A 22,733-nucleotide genomic window follows, 5' to 3' on the forward strand; every position below is an offset into this window, starting at 1 on the left:
ACCCTACCTTTTTTTTTTTAAAAAAAAATGTATAGGTTTTAGTTGTAGTTTTATTTAATCCTTCGTTTAATAGGATTTTCAATCATTATACACCCTACAATCTTGAATATTTTAATATTTTTCAAATTAAGAAAAAAATTGTATTTGTTATCGACTCTAGTCTAGTATATACATGATATATAAATCCATCTAAGAAGCATTGCCTTGAAAATTGGACTTTATCATTCCAAAATTAGCCTTTCTTGCATTTACCATTTTTATGAAATGGTTTAGTTCATAGACAACTTATAACTAATGAAGTACAAATGAAGGTTTACTACTAATACATCACTTAAAAGTTGAAAAAACTTTAGAAACATTTTTCTTTTGAGTGTCACATCATTAATTACCACAAATAAAGTGTTTCACTATTTTTCCCAATTTAAATTTATTTAGTAGAATAATTGTACTAAAGCAAAATTCCAAGAAAGGTAGAATTTCATAACCGTTTGTGCATGGATTTGGATTGAATTGATAAAAAAAAAAAAAAAAAGGAAGACAATAAAGAAAGATGGTCCATTGTCCCCATTTGCCTTGCTTTTCTCACCTCACCAAAAAATAATTGCAAAAAAACAAATTCTTATAATTTTTTCTCTAATGGCAAACATAATCTTATTAAACAAATAGTAATTTCTTATATTGGACCCTTATTTGTTCCTCATTTAAAGCAAACTAAAAAGATTATACACCTTTCTTCCTTTTTATTCATCATATTTTATTTTACGAGAATTAATCTTTAAAATTAAAATAAATTAAATTAAATTAATATTTTAAATTTAAATTTTTTAAAAATATATAAAACATATCATAAGTTATAATCTTTCTCATATTAATATCATAAAAAAAGATATATTTTAAAAAATTAATTAAAATTTATGTTATTTAATTCTAAAAAAAATGAAACATGATGGGTAAAAATAAATGAAAGAGAATATTTTTCATATAATCATAGTGTTGTGAATTTGCTTATGTGCATCTTCACTAATTACCGAGATAACCATTAACTTCAAAAAAAAAATAAAAAAATTGTGTGTTTGCTCCTCAAAATTATACTTTTATTACAATTAATCAAGATTTTTTGTTTTTGTTGTTGATTCCTGAAGGTTTTTATCAATCTTTCTCTATTCCCAATGCAAGAAAAGAACTTGTAGAAATATTACACAAGGGGGTGACACAATTTTTGCATATTTTCTTGTGTTTTTCTCTTCTTCTTCACTACTACTACTACTGATGCAAGTCCCAATGGGGATAAAACTTTTTCAGCCTTTGTACATCACTACTACTTTCTTGATTTTTCTTTCTTTGATTGTTGTTTTCCCTGTTTTAGCTGTTGATCCTTTTACACAAGGACTCTTGAGCTTAAAAACTGAAGTTCTTGATAATTCCAACAGTTTGAAAGATTGGATTTTGCCTTCTGCTTCAACTGATAAAATTTATGCATGTTCTTGGTCTGGTGTGAAATGTAATGAAAATTCTTCTTTGATTATTGGCTTGGATCTTTCTGTGAAAAATCTTGGTGGGATTCTGTCAGAGAATCAATTTAGTGTATTTTCAGACCTTGTTGAGCTGAATTTGAGTCATAACTCATTTTCTGAGAAACTCCCTGTTGGGATTTTCAAGTTGAGTAATTTGAGAAGCTTGGATATTAGCAGGAACAATTTTTCTGGTCATTTCCCAAGTGGGATATCAAATCTTCATTCTCTTGTCATTCTTGATGCTTTTAGTAACAGCTTCTCTGGTCCTTTGCCTAAAGATGCTTCACAAATTGAGTCACTCAAGGTACTGTTAGGGTTTGCTTTGTTTTTTGACAACTTTAATTTCTGCAACATAACACACTAACTAGCACCCACAGTGTAGTCTTGTTTATAGAGGAGAGTGATAGTTCTCTCCATAGTTTCTATACTTTTTTTAATGGTCAAAAACAAGTTTGAACTCTGTGAGTTTCACACTCTAACTATCAATTGTTCTCTTTTCCTGTTTGAATTATACTAACTAGTTGTGTACTAAAACGCACCTCAACTATGAGTTGTTCCTTTTTCCTTCCTGAATGAATAGGTCTATTTTAATACATAGATGGTGATAGTTCAGTTTTCCTTCCTCAATTATAGGTCTATTTTAATACATGGATGATAATAGTTCAGGTAAAAAAAGTGACAACTAATAGTTTGGATTCTGAAATTTGCGGAAAAGAAAAAGATAGTTTAGGCGTGTTTTTGACATTATATCTTTCTTTTATACTGATAGTTTTATGTCTGTTTTAGGATAGTTCTGTTTGCCTGTTCATTTATCGTCGTTCAAGATTTGCTTTGTTGGATTCTGCATGACGCTTTGTTATTCCGATCCCAACAGGTACTGAATTTTGCAGGGAGTTATTTCAGTGGTCCAATTCCTTCTGAGTATGGCTCATTCAAGAATCTTGATTTCATTCACTTAGCTGGAAATTCTCTGAGTGGTAAAATACCACCAGAATTAGGGATGCTGAAAACAGTAATTCATATGGAGATTGGTTATAATTTATATGAAGGAACCATACCTTGGGAACTTGGGAATATGAGTAAGATTCAGTATCTTGATATTGCTAGTGCAAATTTATCTGGTTCAATACCAAAAGAGCTGACTAATTTGACCAATCTTGAGTCACTTTTTTTGTTTAGAAATCAGCTTAGTGGTAAAATTCCATGGGAGTTTGGAAACATCATATCTTTATCAAGTTTGGATCTTTCTGATAATTATCTTTCAGGCCCAATCCCTGAGAGTTTCTCCGAGTTGAAAAATCTAAAGTTGCTTAGTGTTATGTACAATGACTTAAGTGGAACTGTTCCTGAAGGAATTGCAAAGCTTCCACAGCTTGATACACTTCTTTTATGGGACAATTGGTTTAAAGGTTCACTCCCAAAAGATTTGGGCAAATATTCAAAGCTGAAATATGTTGATGTTTCGACAAACTATTTTGTAGGTAGCATTCCACCAAGTATATGTTCAGGTGGGATGTTACAAAGGTTGATCCTTTTTTCGAATAATTTCACTGGTGGACTCTCTCCATCACTTTCCAATTGTTCCTCTCTTGTTCGGATCCGTATCGAAGACAATTTATTCTCAGGTGATATCTCTTTGAACTTTGGCAAGTTTCCTGATTTGTCATATGTTGATATGTCTAGAAATAGGTTCACTGGAGGGATTCCTACTGATATTTCCTTAGCTTCCAAGCTTGAGTACTTCAATGTGTCTAATAATCCAAATCTTGGAGGCGTAATCTCGGAGAAGACATTGTCTTTGTACGCACTACAGAATTTCTCAGCTACAAATTGTAGCATTTCAGGGGATTTTCCTCCTTTTGGACCTTGCAAATCTTTACTGGTTCTTGAATTGAGTATGAACAATGTTTCCGGGATTCTCCCTCAAAGCATAAGCAACTGCCAAAATCTTCTGAGCTTAGACTTGGCCAACAACAATTTAAGTGGTGAAATACCTGTTGGACTTGCTAGCCTTCCTGATATTAGTGTTGTAGACCTGTCACACAATAGTTTTAGCGGTTCTATTCCGGCCAAGTTCGGAAGTTCTTCCAGCTTACAACTTCTTAATGTGTCATTCAACGATCTCTCGGGTTTGATTCCTTTTGATAAGAGTTTTAAGGTGATGGATAGTAGTGCCTTCTGGGGTAATCCTAAGCTCTGTGGAACACAGTTGAGGCCTTGTCGTGGACCGAATGGACTAGAGTTAGGAAGCAGAAAGACGCAAAAGCTGGCATGGGTTTTCATAACCTGTGGTATCATAGTGTTGGCTATTACAGCTGCATTTTTCGGAGTACTTTATTTCAGAAGAAGAGGTCAAGGGCAGTGGAAAATGGTTTCTTTTAGTGGATTTCCTCGGTTTACAGCAAATGATGTTTTGAGGAGCTTCAATTCTATCGAAGAAACCACGGATATGGTGCCACCCTTCGCTGGTTCTGATTGCAAAGCTGTTCTGCCAACAGGAATTACCGTCTTGGTGAAGAAGATCGAATGGAGGACAGAGAGAATGAAGGCTATGCTGGACTTGATATCGAGGATGGGCAATGCAAGGCACAAGAATTTGACCAGATTGTTGGGATGTTGCTACAATAAGCGTATGGCTTACATGTTGTGTGACTACTTGCCTAATGGAAATCTGGCCGAAAGGATCAGGACGAAGAGAGATTGGGTGACCAAGCATAAAATCATTGTGGCAATTGCTAAGGGACTGTATTTCCTGCATCATGAGTGCTACCCAGCGATACCTCATGGGGATTTGAAGACAAATAACATTATGTTTGATGAAAACATGGAACCTCATTTGACTGAATTCGGTGTTAGATTCTTGATACAATTAAATAATGGTCCGTCGGTAGCACGAGTTGGAAATGAATCAGGTATGCACTTATACTTTCTAGTAGAAGATGTAGTTTGCATTAATGTTCGTTAAATACTCAGATAGAAGCGATCTTAGAAGAAGGAAAAAAAAGGCAGCTCGGTGCACAAAACATTCTAAACATGTGACCAGACAACTTTACCGTTGCTCGAAGGCTCCCTTTCATCTAATTGAAGTGTTTAATAATCTTAATTTGACTAACATAAGTTAATAGCCGTAATTCCAGATCACTGGTTGTAAATCTTGTTTAATTCTGTCTTACAGGTGAAATCGAGCAAGCTATAAAGGAAGAACTTTATAGGGACATATACAACTTTGGTGAGCTCATTCTGGAAATCTTAACCAACGGGAAGCTGTCAAATGCAGCGACGAGCATTAAGAACACCTCCAAAGATGTTCTTTTGAGAGAGGTTTTGGATGAGAATGATGTTGCTCCATCGAGCTCGGTCCAAGAAGAAATAGAACTGGTTCTTGAAGTTGCTTCACTTTGCACCAGAGTTAGACCTTCAGATAGGCCATCAATAGAAGATGCACTAAAGCTTGTTACTTGTTTGAAGAAACAAGGGTAATGATGTTCTTAAACTAGAATGCCAATATTTAGACATGATTAGAAATTCTGAAGCACAAAATATGTTGTAAAAGTCTTTTATTTCAATTGCTTTTTGTTACTTCATCTAGTCAAGAAGTTGATGCCTTTTCTTTTGTCAGGAATAGAATGTTTTTTTATGTAAAGTAGAGGAATGTAAGTAAGTTCTATCCTCAGCAATATAAGGGTTGTTATTCTATCTTTTTTATTTTTTAGATGTTTTCAAACCATTGTTCAACTTTATTCTTGAGAATGAAATACTATTATAAAGTAACTATTCCCATATTCATGTGCTACTTTATGCTACCGCGTCACTAAGAGTTATCTGGATTTTGGTGGGATGATTGAGATTTTTTCATCCTCATCAGAGGTCTCGGATTCAAGCCTTTGAGGATAGAAGTCTCGGATTCAAGCCTTTGAGGATAGAAAAAAATCTAATCGTATCATGTAGGAAATAAAAAAAATAATTATCCTTTAATTGTTGTCCTATCATGTCTCAAATTTGATTTAAAAATAATTTTAAAATTATATTAATGATCAAACACAAGTTTAATTTTTAAATACTTCTTCCATTGGTTTAGTAAAAGTTTTATTTCAGATAGAAAAATCAACTTGTTTGGTTGATAGGATTCTAAACATTGTATAAAGTTATTTATGTATTAATTTAGATAGAAAAATCAACTTGTTTGGTTGATAGGATTCTAAACATCGTATAAAGTTATTTATGTATTAATTTAATATACGATGTTTGGTTTTGTTTTTTGAATTAGGAGGAAATCGATAAAAATAATGTATTAGCATGATGAAAATGATGCTTAATACATCTTCCTCCATACACATGCCCATTAGAAGATCTTTATGTACCATAAAATTACAATTTTCATCTCCTAATTAAAAAGTATTATTGTCTTCACTCTTTTCACCACTGCATTACCCTTATTAAGTTAGGATTCAAATTCTAAAATCGAATTAAACAATTCAAGAATATACCCTCGTTAAGCACACGGAATGTGTAGCTCGATTTAATTTGAGCCCCCACCCCAACCCCTCCAAGCTTAAAAAACTTCATAAATTTCACTTTTCATTTTCAAGTGCAAAATCCTACCATCATTTGCTGCATAGGTCTGCGAGTTTAGTTTAAATAAATTACATTAAAAACCAATTCTACATATCCTGCTGAAATTGCAGAAAAAGTTTACAGCATTCCGGTGCAGTCACAAATAAAATATATTAGATTGCTCAAAATAACTCAAACCAGACACAGAGTGCATGTGTGCATACCTACACCTTTTACACTTGCAGTTCACTAATGTATAGAGATGTTGAGAGGCAGTATTTAAATCCACAATTCAAATATTCCTGCTTGATTTCCTTAAGGGCATCAAATTATATGATATAAACTCTTTAGGCTTTTCGAACAACGACTCTCCGTTCTCGTTTGTACTCCACTTCATCCCTTTGATGCATAATTATCAGTGCTCTTCTTACCTGACAATGTTTAGCACTTGCATCAGCACAAGGTCTAAAGAGTAATGTATCAATGAATAAATCTAGACTTCTACTAGTTTACTACCAAAAGAGTAATCAGATAGGCACTAACAATAATCAAATTAATGGAGCAAACAAGGGAATATATTATGAGAAAGGCATATATGTAAAACATTGAAAGGACGACTCTTACAATTGATTCATTCAAGCCCATCCTGGTCAGTTCATCAACTAGTCGTCTCTCTGATATATGGCTACCAATACCCATTCTTCTCTTAATTTGGGTTTCGGCTTGCTATTCATCCACAAAAATTAACACTGTTAGATTCTGTGGTTGGAAGGATGTAAAGCTGGGAAAGTTAATGCGAGTATTGGTTGCACCAGAGACAAACCTTTATCTCATTTGCCATCTCAGGAGTAAGGTTTATGTGTTGATTGATTCCGGATCGTGCTGCATCCATTGTAGAAGTGTTGAAGAGCCTAATTGCTTCTGAAACGTGATCTTCATTTGCAACTTGGGAGCTAAAATCATGATAAGAAAGAGCTGATTATTGATTAAAAGACTGCTAGTATAGGAGCTGAAAGAAAGAATAAAGATAACAGTGAAAGAAACACATGGAAAAGGGACTTTTCCTAAACAACTTAAACGCATAGTTAATAAAGCAGGATGATAAACTTCGAAGCATTTGATTCTAAACAAGCGACAATGATGCAACTTATAGTTGTGGCTACTTACAGTCTCATTCTTGCCAGAGCTTCACTCAACCTCACTATGGCCTCTAGTTGCCGCACAGTAATTGGTATTGCTGCTGCCTCTCCAGTTTCATTTGATTGCCGCCTCATATCCTGAAGCAGACAACAGAAGAAACAAATATCATTGAGAGATGTACAACATTTTCATAATCAAGAAATGTTCTTGGATGTCTTATTCTGGACAATCGCCATAGTTAGCCTGCTGATATAATTACCTGCCTAATTTTGACATAACTTTCTTGTAACATTGAGGCTGCAGAATCTGATAGTCGCGGATGGCAATTGGTCTTACAATATTGTATATATCTGCAACAGGAACACTTTTGCTTCAACATCTAGACCTTACAAGTTACAATAATAATGAAGTGCACAACTTTAAGCCATATTAGGTACCAACCTTTTCAGCCAATTATACTCCTTAGAAGTTTTCGTGTCATCCCTAGATGCTTCAGCAGATGCATGGACCCTGACAATATGGCTAGCAATACGCTGTAGAGAAAGAAACACTCAGTAAGTGAAGACTCATTCTTGCATGTTCTAGCACTGAATAAGCAATAGCGAAGTCTTCTTCAAATTACATCAATGAAAATAATTTTGAAATTAAATACCCATTTATTTGTGATTTCATGCCCAGTACACTATGTGCACAATCTAGACACCTAATTTCTTGAACAAAGTGAAGTCCACACCACGAAAATCTCATTTCATCAACAGAATTGAGAGCGCTAGGATTGTCTTACCTTGTCCTGATCGTACTTCCTGATGTCTTTCACAATGAAAATCAAATCGAATCTTGAAAGAATTGTTGTCTGCAAGTCAATGTTATCTTGTGCAGTCTGCAATGAAAAAAGCACTTCAGATCCTGCTTTATGCCAACACGATATGCAGAAAATTGTAAAAGCATAAAACAATTGAAAGGAATTATAGAAACCTTGAGATCATCATAGCGTCCAGATGGAGGATTAGCAGCAGCAAGCACCGCTGTTCTTGAATTAAGGACTGTTGTAATTCCAGCCTTCGCAATGGAAATCGTTTGCTGTTCCATTGCTTCATGAATAGCCACTCTAGTAACCAGTAAGAAGCTCTTTAGAAATTCTCATGAGAAAAAATAGTACAAAAAGGGAAGGAGCTCTAACTATAATCTACCTATCTTCTGGCCTCATTTTGTCAAACTCATCAATGCAGACAACTCCTCCATCTGCCAAGACCATGGCTCCACCTTCTAGGTAAAACTCACGCTGATTGTTAAAAAGAAACTTATCAATTTTTGATAAACTATAAAGAAACTCATCATTTGAAAATATTGAAAATGGAACATTTATCTGAAATGGCTTCTAGACTAAGGTAAATATAGAGACTTACAGAGCTATTATCCCTAATTACAGAAGCTGTGAGACCAGCAGCTGAAGATCCCTTGCCTGATGTGTATACAGCTACTGGGGCTGTTTTTTCCACAAATTTTAGAAACTACACGGTAAAATAAAATAATTCAGACTCTCATTTGCATTGGAAATAGAAATAAGGATGAATAACAATAGAAAACCTTGCAAACCAAATGCCAAATTAAATTACTCATGCTTCAGCAAACAAAAAAGGCTCTCATGAAAATGGAATTTCATGTCAACAATGCCACCTTTAAACCAATGAGTTTAACTGACCTGTGATTTAGCAGTCGAGGGATCCCCCAAGAGCAATACGTTGATATCACCTCTTAATCTTACACCATCAGGCAAGAACTGCACAAATAGAGTTAGAGATTAACCAAAAAATAAACGAAGAACATTGACATTGAAGGAAATTTGGCATACCTTCCTTGACCCTCCAAATAAAAGACATGCGACAGCTTTCTTGACATCAACATGCCCAAATATTGAGGGAGCAACCATTGAGCATATCTTGTCATAAGCATTACTATCGGACGCAAATTTCAGGAATTCTTCTTTCTGCAAGAAGGAAGGTCATGAGAACTGATGCACAAGTGAATAATATCCATTCAGATTAAAAAAAACACTAAAAGTGAAAAAAAAAATGTTGTCCAAAGACTCCAAACAGGATTTTGGGCCGTGCTATTGAAAAGAGGCAACAAAAATAAATAACGTTCAAATTTCTCTTGACCTTAAAGCTCTCAATCACCACATGTATTGATAGTTTAGAAATTACCTCATCTACTGTGAAGTTGGCTGGCCCTCGAGAATTGGCCTCATTTGTTTCTTCCAATCCAACAACTCTAATATAAGGCTGCCTAACAGCAACAGCTCCTTTGTGACTGCATCCCAGTTCAGTACATAGTAACCCCGAAGTTAAAAAAAAAATTGATAAAAATGAAGTGACAAACACTACAAAATTGAATTCCTTTTAAAAGTTGGTGGACTCTTACGATGTTGATGAATTCGAAGCTTGAAAAATACTGTAGATTCCCATTATCGTAAGCCTTGTACCAGGCACTATAGTTTGAACAAGATGACGATCTATAGATAGAAGCATATTTCTTGGCAGCTCTCCAGTAGGAACATCCTATAATTACATCAACAAAAAACATAAATAAAATGAGAATATGACATAAAGAAGGCTATACTGATTGCAGTTAAGCTTCTCTTCTGCAACTAAATGCTTCCTCACCTCAGGGTTCTCCTGCAACTTGAGTGTCTGCTGGTCAACATACTTACTTTTATCTGGAACCACTACCCATGGATCAATAGGACATGGGTCCTCCCCCACCTGCAAAAATTCCTACCATTAGAATATCACCTAATAAACTTCAAATTAAGAGTTCCCAGTTTCCATTTTATAAACCTGAGGAACATGATCACAGGAACGTGGTACAATAGCTCCTCCAAGCCCTGGACGACATGGGACAATCTTCACATTTTTGCAGTTCTTACATAGCAAGGTCACATAAGTTGCCTTCGCTTTAGTCTTTGATGCAGCAATAACAATCCCAGATACCTTGACCAGCTTTGATATACATTGTGCCTAAACAAAAAAAGGTTTAGAAATATGGGAATGAGTTTATCAATTAGAGAAAGTCTAAGATAATCAAGAAAAAGGCGAAGTTCAAACAGAAACTAACCCCAAGGGAACGCATTGACATTGAATCCTGCTCTGACCTCAAGAGTATTTGTACTTCACCAATCTCCGGCTCCTCCATTTCTCCACTTTCACTAGCTACCCTGGATTTCAAACTGGCAAGAACCTCAGCTGCTGCAGTTTCAAACTATAAACCCAGGATACAAAAAAAAAGTGTCATTCAGTAGTTGATTTTTGAAATCCACATAAATCATATATCAACATATCATGTAATTTAAGACAATGATACACTGATCTTAACCATACTTTTCACATACAAAAAGTTTATTATTAGTTCAGCCACATACACTGAATTACTACACATGAATAACGAAGGCCAATATGTATCTAGAACAATTCCTCAATAGATGCCACAGTTTCACGAGCCATTCACCTATAACAAATGAATAGTATCGTTTGCATCATTTACAGCACTGCAGGTACCTATAGGAGGACATAGCTAGACATTTATTAGACCTTTCAATTATTGTAACTGTCATTCTTCACTTCACATTTTAGAAATAAATAAAGTAATATATCTGCATCTAGAGGGGTGTTCTATTATGTCAAAGGGAACCCTTTCTCATGCCTCTATTCAAACAGTAATGTAGCCTTTCAGCAGTGAATATGGACAAACCCATTTGCAACCTAACTAATACCTAACAACAATGCCCCAAACCCAAATGCAACTATTTAATAACTCAAAATGCAAACATATGCAAATTCCACAAATGCATACATAAACATTTTTGAAAACCCAAATTAGTGAAAACTGCATCCAATTGTTAAGCATCGAGTAAATTACGCTTGACTATACATCAATCTGGCCATCATTAGTTGTCACGACAAACTTAATCCTATCCAAAATAAACTGCAAGTGCAAAAAGCTTCTAGTATGCACACAATCACAATATAACAAACCATTAAAAAAAACCATAAATCAGTAATTTTTTTACAACATCAACACAAGTCATATTCCAATATAAGCATTCATTTTCAACAAATCAAAATGTCATTACAATACAACAGTAAATAAATCCATTAAACTCTAAAGTTCATCAACCACAAATTCACAGCCATAAATCAACTCAGTCATAATCATTCAATTCAACAAATCCACATCTAATTACAACAAAACAGCAAATTATATCCATTAAACTCCCAAGTTCATCAGTCACATATTCAAAGTCATAAATTATAACCATTCATTTTCAACAAAAAAATACAAACTAAATCCATCAATTCTCAAGTTTATCAACTACAAATCTACATCCACATACTGCTAAACAACATGACAGAAATATAACTAGTGCATACCAAAGGAAGGTAATCAGCAGGGTTCTGTCGAAGGAGTTCAGGTAGGGTTTGGTCCCGTTCATAGGAAAGGAGATCAGAAAGGTTAATAATAAGGTAATTTTGGTTCTCGAGAAGAGCTTCTCTGTAAGGAAACACATTTGGCTGAGATTTATCAGGAAAGTTCCTGATGAACTCCTTGAACTTCCGTAGTATGACGTGGCGGCTCGCCCCTCCATTTTCAGCGTCTCCGGTGGCTCCGCCGCCGTGAGGAAACTGAGCTTGGTCGCTGTAGTATACTGCTCCTTCGTCCCATCCAGACATCTCTCCTTTCTCTCTCTAGAAATCTCTCGTTTTCTCTCACTAAAATTCCACTCTCTCTATGTTTGTTTGTGAGCTTTGGCTCTCTTTCTGGAGGAAGGGTTTAACAAAAGGAGAGGGTGATTTTGGCGGGAATCAGTTGGCGGGAAAACTATGCACGTGAGTAGCACGTGGCGGGGAAGTTAAGATCTTATTTATTTTTAATTTTTTCAAATACTTGGTAATTTATTAGAGGCAATGTAATTATTATTATTATTATTATTTTGACAATATCATGTTTCTTACTAAAACCTAACATATTATTGTAATTTTCTATATACATCTTTAAAGGAAATAAAAAATGTGACTATCTATATTAATTTGTAAATTTTAAACAAGCGAATCGCAAACATTGTCAATCTCGAACGCGATTCCTATGTTTGTTAATTTGCCATCATAAACATTACTACTATTCAAAATGTCTCATTAAATTGTATTTCTAATAAAAATACACAAAAACAAATTTTGGCAACATTTTTCCAGATGAAATTCATGTCCAAACGCCATATATTACTTTTCAAGTTCAAGCGCTATTTTTTTTTTTCCAAATATCACTCAATTCAGCAAATGGGGAGAAAAACCAACAAAGAAGTGGCAAAGAAGAAAAAGAAGGAACTACTATGAGAATATACCAAAAATATGAAACTTCACCTTACACCAATAACAGGCCACATTATCATTTCAAGACCTTATGTACCTTCCCAACTATATGTTAAATTACATCACTTAGCACCTATTCTATTTGCAATCACACAGGGAGAGAGCTTAAAGAACCCTTAAATCGCTCTACGACCTCTTCCAATAATATACAACATCTATGCACTATACACAGGAATTGACATACAGCCACATTATCGTTGCAATAAACAGCCTAATTGCATTTTTTGTAAATTACACTCAAATTAGTGTAAGCGCACTCAGTTGTCGAGCAGATATCCTTCCTGCTTCAAGAACCAAAGAGCCCCTTCTGCTGCATGCTCAGCTGCATCTTTCTTTTTCGCTTGAGCTTCTCCATAAGACTCTATAACTCTTGATGTTTCTTCAATCTCTACCAACACCCGGAAAGTAAACCTGAAGATTATTTGTAATAGTGATGAAGGGAACATACATAAACAGTTAAGAGAACATGTAAATTTCGCAGTTATTCGAGGCAAAACATAAATATGAGCAGGTGGGGGCACAACATACACTTACTTTCTTCACTCTTTCCCCCTTTCTCTCTATGACTCCATAGGCACTAAAATGTCAAGGATTTTAGGGTGCACACAGCACAAAAATAATCAATATTCAAGGATGGGGTTGGTGGTGTAAACATTTCTTGGTCAGATCATAAGAAAGCCTTATAGACAATATAGGGGTCCACCTCATGGACAACATTAAACCATATGACCAGCAAGGATTTTTCTTTATTCATAGGTACCAAAAACTAAGGGTTGTTTGGTTGGGAACAAGTTATGGTTGACTAATTACTCCAGCATGAATATGTGATAACTTATCCAATTAGTATGTATAAATGGTGGGATGAATAATCTAATAATTGCCTAATAACTCCAATCGAACACATGATAAAATAGTTCTACATTTTATCTCTAGATTATTATACCTTATACCTCATACCAAACAACTTCTAAAAGTAACAACTGCAACTGCAAGTAAATTATCGAACAACCAAATGGTGCAAGAAATTAACCACATAAGCTCTGTCAAAAGAGACTTAAAGAAGAGGCAAAATGATTGCACGTCACTGCCATCTCAAGCATGGAGTGCTTAGTAAAAGTCCAAGTCCGTGACACTAGGCTTCATGTATTATATCAATGTAGTTTCCAGTTGTAAAGATGTGGCACTTGTGCCTAACTCAAACACAAAAGTTAGGTCATGAGGAGGATTTGCTAAGTCCATATAAGTAAACCACTAAACCATTCTACAGCCAATGTGGAACTCTAACATCCTCTCTGCGCCCATACCCAACTGAAGTGTGGACCAGAAGAGCAGCGATGGACCTAGCTCTGATAGTTAGTTATGACACTTGGGCTTAACCTAACCCCGAAAGCTAGCTCATAAGGGAGGATTGTCAAGTCCATATAAGTCCATATAAGCATACCATCCGTCTGTTACCCAACCAAAACCAATGTGGAACTCTAACACCCCCACCTCTTCACGCCGAGCCCCAACTGAAGCATGAACTGAGAGCCATAACACGGATGGACCTGGCTCTAATACCAACTAATCGAATCGAAGACATGTATTTCTTTCAAAGAGAAAATCATATAAATACATATATACTTTGTGCTAACCAAGGAAGATAAAAAATAAAATCCTATAGATCTGCTAACAATTCTGTAATACTTTGTCTGTTCAAATATTGGGCCACTTCATAAAACGCAATATTTTGCAGCTAAGTAACTGGTTAATTCAGTTTGTTTACTACTCCCTCTATTTCAATTTGTTTGTCTTACTTTCCTTTGTAGTCTATTAAAAAAAGAATGCATCTTTCCTAATTAGGCAACTATTCAGTTTCAACATCCCACCTGGCATGTTTAAGACACCACAAAATTAAAGACATTTAGAACATCATACATATATTTAGTTTAAGACCCCAATAATGAAAAGGACAGGGGACACTATTTAGTTTACTTGCATGATTGCAGGAATCTACTCAAAATCAATGAATGAAAATAGGAACCACTCTTCACTAGTTCTGTACTTACTCTTTCAAGTGACTTGGTCCTGTTTCCTTGCAACATTCAAATAAAGGAGGTTTCCAGCAGTTGGCAGCACAAATTTCATGCAAACGTGATTTTGCCGACTCAGTTTTTGAACCACCTGAAGTGTTTTGGAGTAAGAAATGATGACATGGATAAAAGAGCAGATATAGATATCCTTGTTTATTGATACCTGTAGCTTTTGCATCTTCCTTAGAGCCATTACTCATGGTGGTCTGGTCAGAATTGCATTGTACAGATGCCTCTGTGGACAACAACTTTCTCGTAGACTTAGACTTGAAATTGCAACTTCTTGCAAGTTCCTCATTAATGGGGAATACTTTCAAGTCACAATCACTTTCAGATGTTTCATGCTTATCCAAGTCATCACAAATAGTAGTAAGAACACAGGGTGTTTCATCATATCCTATCAGTTTAGCTTCCATCTTAATAGCTGCTTTCAGCACTTGCTCCAGTGATTTAGACTTGGGCCTGTATCCTTGAGCCTGCACAATGGAAGACATTATGCAACTGCAAATAGCTATATAAAAGAAGTCAGATATGAGAGATGACAGAAACTAAAACAGCAATTACTGAAGAAACAATGATAAAACAGATGGGCACAGGAATAGTAAAGAAACATTGATTCTTGCCCTCTATAATAACAGCTGATCAGCACACAACCGTTGGGAGAAGTAAAGAAAATAAAGCAGCTTGGATTTTAAGGTTAATGATCTAGCAAGGAGAGCAAGCAAAATCGTCCACCAGCCAGAAAGTATAAACCAAGAGTCACAAGCATCAACAGATTAAAAATGTCATGTAACTAACAGGTGTTGACTGGCCATTTTAGGGGGATTCAAGTTCTTGTTTTAAATCCATACAGACCAATTCGCAACTGCAACAAATCAATTGCTTTATCCGAATTTCTTCAAATGTTGAAATCAATAATTTTAAGTAGTATTTCGCTGGATATACTTAAGAAAGCAATTAAAAAATGCTCGCAGGCACACTTCCCCAAAACTCTCTCTCTCCTACTTTCTAGGAGAGAGAGTACCCACCTTCCCCTCAGCTATCTCCTTCTGTGATAGCTTTCTCCCTTCCTTCACCTCAGTTACCTTCCACAGACATGTAGGGGAATAGGTTTTATTTCCACGTCTGTTTCAAGTCATTCGATATTACCAGATGGTCATCTGGCGAGGAAGTCTGGTTTGATTGGGTGGAGCATAGTAGAAATAAGATGAGAAGAATAACTCTCAGCAAAAAAGTGATGGAGTGGATCTGTTTTGTCCTGAAAAAAGCCTCAAACGACAACCAAGAATCTTGTGAGGAGATGGAGAATTAAGGACCAAATGGCAGAGTAGTTTAGTACATGGAAGTTTAATGCTCATGGAAAATCTTTTGTCTCTAAAAGGAGCAGATAGAGCAGTAGTTATACTGCCAGAAGCTTCTGATGCTGGTTGGAAAGGCATCACACTCAAGATAGGAAACTTTATTAGTTACTAACCACCAAGAACATTAAAAGCTCCTCACAGAATGGTTGATATTAACCACTCGTATGCCAAGGTTGTTGAGGACAGTAAATGGCAGTCATCTAACACTTACGTTCCAGAAATCAAAAGGCAGGAGGTTTCCACTACTGCTACAATTGAATATGTTAGAGGTTAGCTTGGAAGATGTAACACAGGAAACTTCTGCAATCTTGGCTCAGATAGGCACCGTCAACTTGGAAGAAAGTTATTGGGGTTTAATCTACAAGATGATAGACAGTACTTTCCTTTTGGATTCCCCAATAGGAATATGGCGGAGCTGACACTTCAAGGAGGATGGACCTGGAAGAGATCTTGGGTTCAGCTGGAATGGTGGAACCCTATACCTGGGTGCAAACAGGCAGCAAAGAAGAGCAAAACGACTTGGATCAGAGCGATTGGGCTACCTCTTCACTTATGGTCGAATGAAATTTTCCGACAAATTGGAGACCTTTGTGACTGGTTTGAAGAATCACCTTAAATGGGCTCGAGTAGAAGAAGAGGGGATGGTCAGAACATCCAAGTGAAGTAACTATCTCGAAAGAGGGTCTAAATTTCTTTATCCCTATTTGGTTGGAAAGAATCAAAAGAGCTTCGGTGCTGTTTCTAGCACCTGGAGACAAAAAACTCAATGGCACAAACAAAAATTTTGTCCAGTGGTCCTTAGAGCCTTGTGAGGTAATAGACTCTGTTGGACAGTTGACAGCTATTGACTAGAGGGGTCAGGGAATGGGAGTGGATATTTCAAACTTTAAACCCCACATGGAGTCACATGAGGAGCATAATAAATTATTTGGGAGATACGCTGCACCGTTTAGGCATCTCGACAACAATATTGTATTGGGCCTGATCCAGCCCAATTTATTTACAACAATATTGTGGATGAGCCCGTTAATGAAAGAATAGACATGCTACTAATAGAACTCACGTCGAGCAAGCCCCTTTGAATCAGTTAGATAATCTATCTGGGACTTTGCAGATGGCGCCGATAGATGGCAAAGCTCAGCTAGAGAAATCGACGACAACATGCAAGTGTTATCTAGGGAAGAAGAAGGGAGTTTCAATGCTGAGGGGAAAGGAGACACGAAAGGGGAGAGAGTCCAATCAACGAACAACTTTTATCAATTATTGACCCGTCAATCAATGGGGATCTGTGAGAAGTAGAAGATGTATCTCCACTACAAGCAGAACAGACTGAAGCAGTTCTGGAAAAGGAGTCGGACACAACTGCCTGGATCAAACAAAATTTGCTAAAACTCAGTAAGATGTTCAAAATTGATTTTGAAGCCCATGAGAAGGAAACTCTTGAATGTGAGGGGACTAAAGCTAAAATAGTTTCATGGAACGTGAGAGGACTGAATGATCATGGCAAGAAAAGAATCATCAAGAGACAACTTTTAGACTGTATTTGGTCGACAATTTGGAAAAGAGAAACAACAGGAGTTTTGAAAATTGGCAGAATAGCTTACAGAAGATCAAGATGGACTGCTTAGCTCTTTTCTATTTTTGGTGTGAACAAGATATATTAACTAGGACAGAAGATATCTTTGATGTGCTAGTTATAGGTAACAGTTTAGACTAAGACTATTTTATTCTGTAAGTTGTAAAACTTTTGAAGGGGAACTACACTTTTGCTGTAGTATACCTGTGGATATATAGACTAAAGTTACCAGTTTCAAAAAAAAGACGGTAAAGAAGACATAGTATGTTTGCAAGAAACAAAATTAGAAGGGAACTGTCAGGATCACATTAAATAGACCAGGGAGAGGAAGATGGACAAGGTTTGTTTTGACTAGGGAAAACCTCATGAAAAGGGGTATCCAACTAAGTCCCAGGTGTTTCCTGTGTGGAGAAGAGGCTGAAACAGTCAATCACCTCTTTCTTCACAGTAGGATCACTAATATTTTCTGGAGCATTTTCATCGATTCGAAGGGCCTACTTTGGGCCATGCCAAGATTGTCCAGGCCCTGAAGATATGGAGTAGCTTTGCCTACATTTCTGGTCATAATGAAAGATGGAAGATCATCCCCACCTGTATCTGGTGGTCTGTGTGGAAAGAGAGTAACCTCAGATGCTTCCAGAACAAATGTAACAGCATCCAGAAGATGAAGATGAATTGCTTGGTTTTCTTTCATTTTTGGTGTAAACAGGAGTACACGGAAGATCTAGAATCAGTAATGAATGCTTTAGGCACCTTGTAACTTTTGTTATTTAGGATTAAAGATCTTCCTGATACTCTCTTCTTATTTGTAATTAGTAAACCTGTAACAAGTTGTGGCAGGTTTGATTTTTTGGAATATAATACAAGACTTCCTTCTCAAAAAAAAAAAAAAAAAGGATATGTAACTAGGGAGAAAATATTTATGGGGTTGCATAACTATCTTTATTTCATGCTTCGATCTATTTATATAAAGAATTTACAAGGATGGCATGACTAACTATATTTCATGCTTCGATCACTTGGTGGGACATTAAAAAAAATTACTGGATTGTCTACCATCAACACTCCCCTAAAGTCAAGATGTGTATGCTGAGCTTGCTCATGGTATGTTCTACATTTGCACCTATATTCAGCATAATACAGCGACAACGCCCCTCCCTTTAAGACCTCAGAATTCTAGTTAGTCACTAAACCAATACCCAAATACCTAAAAATCAGAATCTCACTAAGAATCGACACAGCAACAAGGTTTCCTGAACAAACCAAGTGATTCAACTCATCAATGACTTGAAACATAATGACTTACTCAATACCTTTATCACAGATTCTGCACCCTGTTTTTCAGAAGTAAACCTTCAGGCTTCAATTTCACATGACACTTAACAACTCACCCTAAAGCTTATTTTCCTTATTTTAAATGAGCATGAAGAATCAACCAGAAAGACAACCAAACTCATCAATTGTCAGCACCAGACTGTTATTTTCCTGAAAAGCAATATTTCAAGTATATACTGCATGCTACTGGAAACAAGCTACAGTTTATTCAGCATTTCATTTTTCTTAAAAGTATAAACAAGCTGAACAGGTGAAACCCCTGCATTTAATTTGCTCAGATAACATACAGAAAGAGCTTCAACAAGAAGAAAAAAACAGAGACAGTCAACTGTAAGTACCTGTTTTAGGATACTAACAGCAGAAATCAAGATGCACACAAAAACATAGAAGAGTGAAATGCATACCTTCAAGCTTGAGCATACTATTTGTGCAGCCATTCTTTGAGCAGATTTTTTATTAATATTGAGAGCAGAAGCAGCTGCAGAAACATTCTCCCCATTTACCCTGGCCTCAACTAGAAAATTGCCATCTTTTTTTGACGGCAGGAACTTTAAATTCCAGCCAAAAGACTGACAAAGTTCATAGAGTTCCCTTGTCGGATTAAGTTGCAACCTGGTAAAGCTCATGACGGGCTTTAAGAAGGAGAGTATAATTTGCCAAGCACGGTTCAAGTCAAACCCTGTGTCAAGTAGGATTGCACCCATACAAGACTCCACCAAGTCACCGAGGGCCTGAACTAACCAGTAAACATGGGTGCAAAATGAAGGTTCATCTTTTTGATCAAGTAAAATTTTATCAGCAAAGAGCAAAAAAGTACCCGTATACAAGAAGTAAACCAAAAAGTAGAAAATCTCACAAAAAGATATGGTTACGAACGGAACCAATTTCTATACCCACAGGAACCTCGAGGGTGCACCAAATATCAATAAGGGAAGAGGGGCTATTCCTGAAATGTACAAAATCCTTCTCTAATTTGGTCACTATGAGGGTTCATCTTCTAGAGGTGATTGAACAATTTTCCTAACTGTTCAGGAGAGAAGCAACCAACAAAATAACACTTGTGTCTGATAAATTTTTCCCCATAAACAAGACTCTCTAACCCCTTAGGGATACTATGTGGATGCTACCAAGTGAGAAGAAAGGAGCCTCAACTTACAGAAATCCAAAAATTTTCCTCCAAAGAAAGGATTAGCCAAAGAAGAGGGGTTTATAAATTCCTTTTAGGAGAAGAAAGAATATCAATGATAAATGTGTTACCTTCAAAGAAAAAGAAAACCCCACTTATGGTAAGAAAACCAGGAAAAACATCTGAAATTCTCCCCCTTGAACAGATTTTTCTAACAAAAATATTGATCTGGCTTCTTCACATTAATCTACAACAGGTTGAATGTCCATCTCCTCCACAAAAGCCATCGTTAAAGAATCATAAAGTTACATGTTTCCTTGTATATAATATTCTAGCTGATTTCAAGGGATTAAACATCTAGTCCCCTAAGTTAGCCGCTTCTTTATCTGTATTTAGATCATAGTATTCTTTGGATAATAGACAAGTAATTCTCCTAAACTACCTTTTTCAGTAGCATGGTATCAGAGCATCATAGCTCTTGGGTCTGTTTTATGGAGTGTTGAATCTATGGTCTATAGAGCCTTCCAACGTGACTGTCAAACAAATGTTTGAGTACTTACATGACTTGCTATCCAGCTTATTAAGACCCAAATCCTTATACCTGAATTCTTTTGAAGGAACACTTCAATGTAATTTCTTATATTTATTTGATGAAGGGAAAATTTTCTATACTACATCTAAGTGCCAACGCAAAGTATTATCAACTCTGTTTAAGAAACTCAATCATCCATCAAATATAAGACTTCACGAATAAGTATGTTGAATACCTTCGGACAAGATGGCTCTTCACCCAGCCTTCTCGTAGAATCTGGTCTGCCAATGAAATTTACATATCTAGTAATTGACTCACGGAGGTCGCTAGAATCACAAAGTATATGACTGTGGAAGCTTTGACGTACTGCAACAACTGCAAAGGTATTGTTGTTTACAGAAATTGATCTCAGATCAGTCAACTGGCCAGGCTTCAGTTTTGGGTACACAGAGTACAGATAAGATGTGATCAAATAATCAAGGACAGCATCTCCAAGAAACTCCAATCTCTGTTAAATAAAATCAAATGTTCAAAGAGAGAAGTTGCTGTAAGGTTAGTCCTAGCTCGCCTTACGCAACAACGATGAAGGTTTCAGAAAAAAGTAGGTTATTTAAGAAGAGCACTTTCATACCTGATAGCAACCCCCTCCATGCCTGTTATAAGATGGATGTATGAATGCCTGAATAAGCAAACCCTTATGGATAAAAGAATAACCTAATAAACGTTCAATGCCAAGAACATCTATTTCATCAGCAAGTGGCATAAAGACTTTGCTTGCAGAGCAGATACTTTTTAGTTGTGGTTCTTTGAAATCTGTATGGATACCAATCCATTTAAGAAATGCAATTGCTGCTTTGAAGCCACTGTCCACTACAAAAGCACCAACAAGGGCTTCAACTATATCAGCAATTGTTTTCTTACGCAGCCAGTGATGATATTTGCTACACCTAACTTCCGTCTTTACACCATCTGTTCCGCTACCACACAGACCATGTATGTTTTTTTCTGTTTGCTTGTTACAGGTTACAGGACACGGACGTCCTAATACATAGAAGTGGTCGGGTTCAAATGATTGATCACGTATATATGCCTGAGACACAGAAAAATGTAGAGATCCAAGCCAATTGAGTTAAGTATAAACATCTTAAATCACATAAATAAAACATATGTATACAAATAAAGTCGCACTAAAGTAGTATTTTATGACTCCCTCTCCTCATGTTATACCACAATTGCCCCTCTGACTTCTAAAACTTCATTTGAGATATGCAGTTTCATCTTATATTCATGATTTCATATTTACTTTCAATCATTGATATGCAAAATGCTGTCACAGTTATCACAAAAGTAAACTGAGGGCAGAACTGTCTAACTTGAGAATCCAACAACAAAGATCATTACAAATAGAGGGAGTTATTTTAGGATGGTGAGTATGTTTGTTTTATGTTGTATGGCTTTCTCTTGAAAACATTCAGATATTTGTGAGGACATCATACTTATAACAGTATGAGTAAAACATTATTTCATGCTAGCAAAAGGAAATCTCAGCTATGACGGAATATTAAGGAGCATCAAAACGACATCAGACAAACTTAGAAGGATTGTTTCAGTGATGAAAAATAAAAAAGCATTTATTACCAGCTAATTAAATATTAAAAGAACGTAATGTGTTAATGTGTTGTTGAATTGTGTGACCATCTCATCTAAAAGTTGAGCTGTTAGAGAGAGCATACTTTATTATTTGATGTATTCTCAACACACCCCTTCACATGCGGACCTGATTCCTTTTCATGGGCCAAGCACGTGGAAATTCTTTTGATATGTGTGGTGTGAAATTCGATCACAGGACCTTTGCCTGCTTTAATGCCATGATGAAGAGTGTGACCATTGCATCTACAAGATTAAGTTGTTTGGGAGTGCACACTTTTATTATTAATTGTATTCTCAACACGTGTTAACAGCAATTTCTAGTTTAGGTACTCTCAAAATATTTAACCCCTTCCATTTTTAACCCATGAATGTATCAGATGTTTACTCCCTTTGTCCCATTTCATTTTACAGTTATTGACTAGACAAATTTTATATAGTTAAATTAACTTG

At 36.0% G+C, this 22,733-nt stretch overlaps 3 protein-coding genes across 7 annotated transcripts in view; 1 reads left to right on the forward strand and 2 right to left on the reverse strand.

Moving 5' to 3' along the window:
• The first annotated feature begins 699 nt into the window (after window positions 1–699).
• Window positions 700–5,210, forward strand: LOC101256010 (leucine-rich repeat receptor-like protein kinase TDR). The gene is made up of 3 exons (XM_004242508.5): window positions 700–1,818; window positions 2,389–4,426; window positions 4,690–5,210. The coding sequence occupies exons 1-3, from the start codon at window positions 1,270–1,272 to the stop codon at window positions 4,992–4,994; spliced, it is 2,892 nt and encodes a 963-aa protein (XP_004242556.2). The 5' UTR covers window positions 700–1,269; the 3' UTR covers window positions 4,995–5,210.
• A 932-nt stretch (window positions 5,211–6,142) lies between these two features.
• On the reverse strand, window positions 6,143–12,019 carry LOC101256302 (DNA replication licensing factor MCM5). Its single transcript, XM_004242509.5, has 18 exons — window positions 11,636–12,019; window positions 10,323–10,466; window positions 10,046–10,225; window positions 9,872–9,970; window positions 9,630–9,766; window positions 9,413–9,518; window positions 9,061–9,195; window positions 8,911–8,988; window positions 8,615–8,719; window positions 8,399–8,490; window positions 8,184–8,316; window positions 7,993–8,088; window positions 7,650–7,741; window positions 7,468–7,558; window positions 7,236–7,345; window positions 6,892–7,021; window positions 6,693–6,794; window positions 6,143–6,499 (listed from the first exon to the last, which is right to left on the reverse strand). The coding sequence occupies exons 1-18, from the start codon at window positions 11,933–11,935 to the stop codon at window positions 6,416–6,418; spliced, it is 2,214 nt and encodes a 737-aa protein (XP_004242557.2). The 5' UTR covers window positions 11,936–12,019; the 3' UTR covers window positions 6,143–6,415.
• A 581-nt stretch (window positions 12,020–12,600) lies between these two features.
• Window positions 12,601–22,733, reverse strand: part of DCL4 (dicer-like protein 4) — a 33,817-nt gene continuing 23,684 nt past the window's right edge. For 4 of the 5 annotated variants that reach the window (XM_010324849.4, XM_069299790.1, XM_069299788.1 and 1 more), the window contains 6 exons: window positions 21,265–21,723; window positions 20,869–21,141; window positions 19,380–19,706; window positions 14,867–15,179; window positions 14,680–14,794; window positions 12,601–13,042 (listed from right to left, as the gene is read on the reverse strand). In XM_010324849.4, coding sequence (XP_010323151.2) covers window positions 12,889–13,042; window positions 14,680–14,794; window positions 14,867–15,179; window positions 19,380–19,706; window positions 20,869–21,141; window positions 21,265–21,723 — 1,641 coding nt within the window. In that variant the 3' untranslated portion in view covers window positions 12,601–12,888. 5 annotated transcript variants of the gene reach the window in all.

Source organism: Solanum lycopersicum, chromosome 7, assembly GCF_036512215.1.
Source record: "Solanum lycopersicum chromosome 7, SLM_r2.1".
NCBI lineage: Eukaryota > Viridiplantae > Streptophyta > Magnoliopsida > Solanales > Solanaceae > Solanum > Solanum lycopersicum.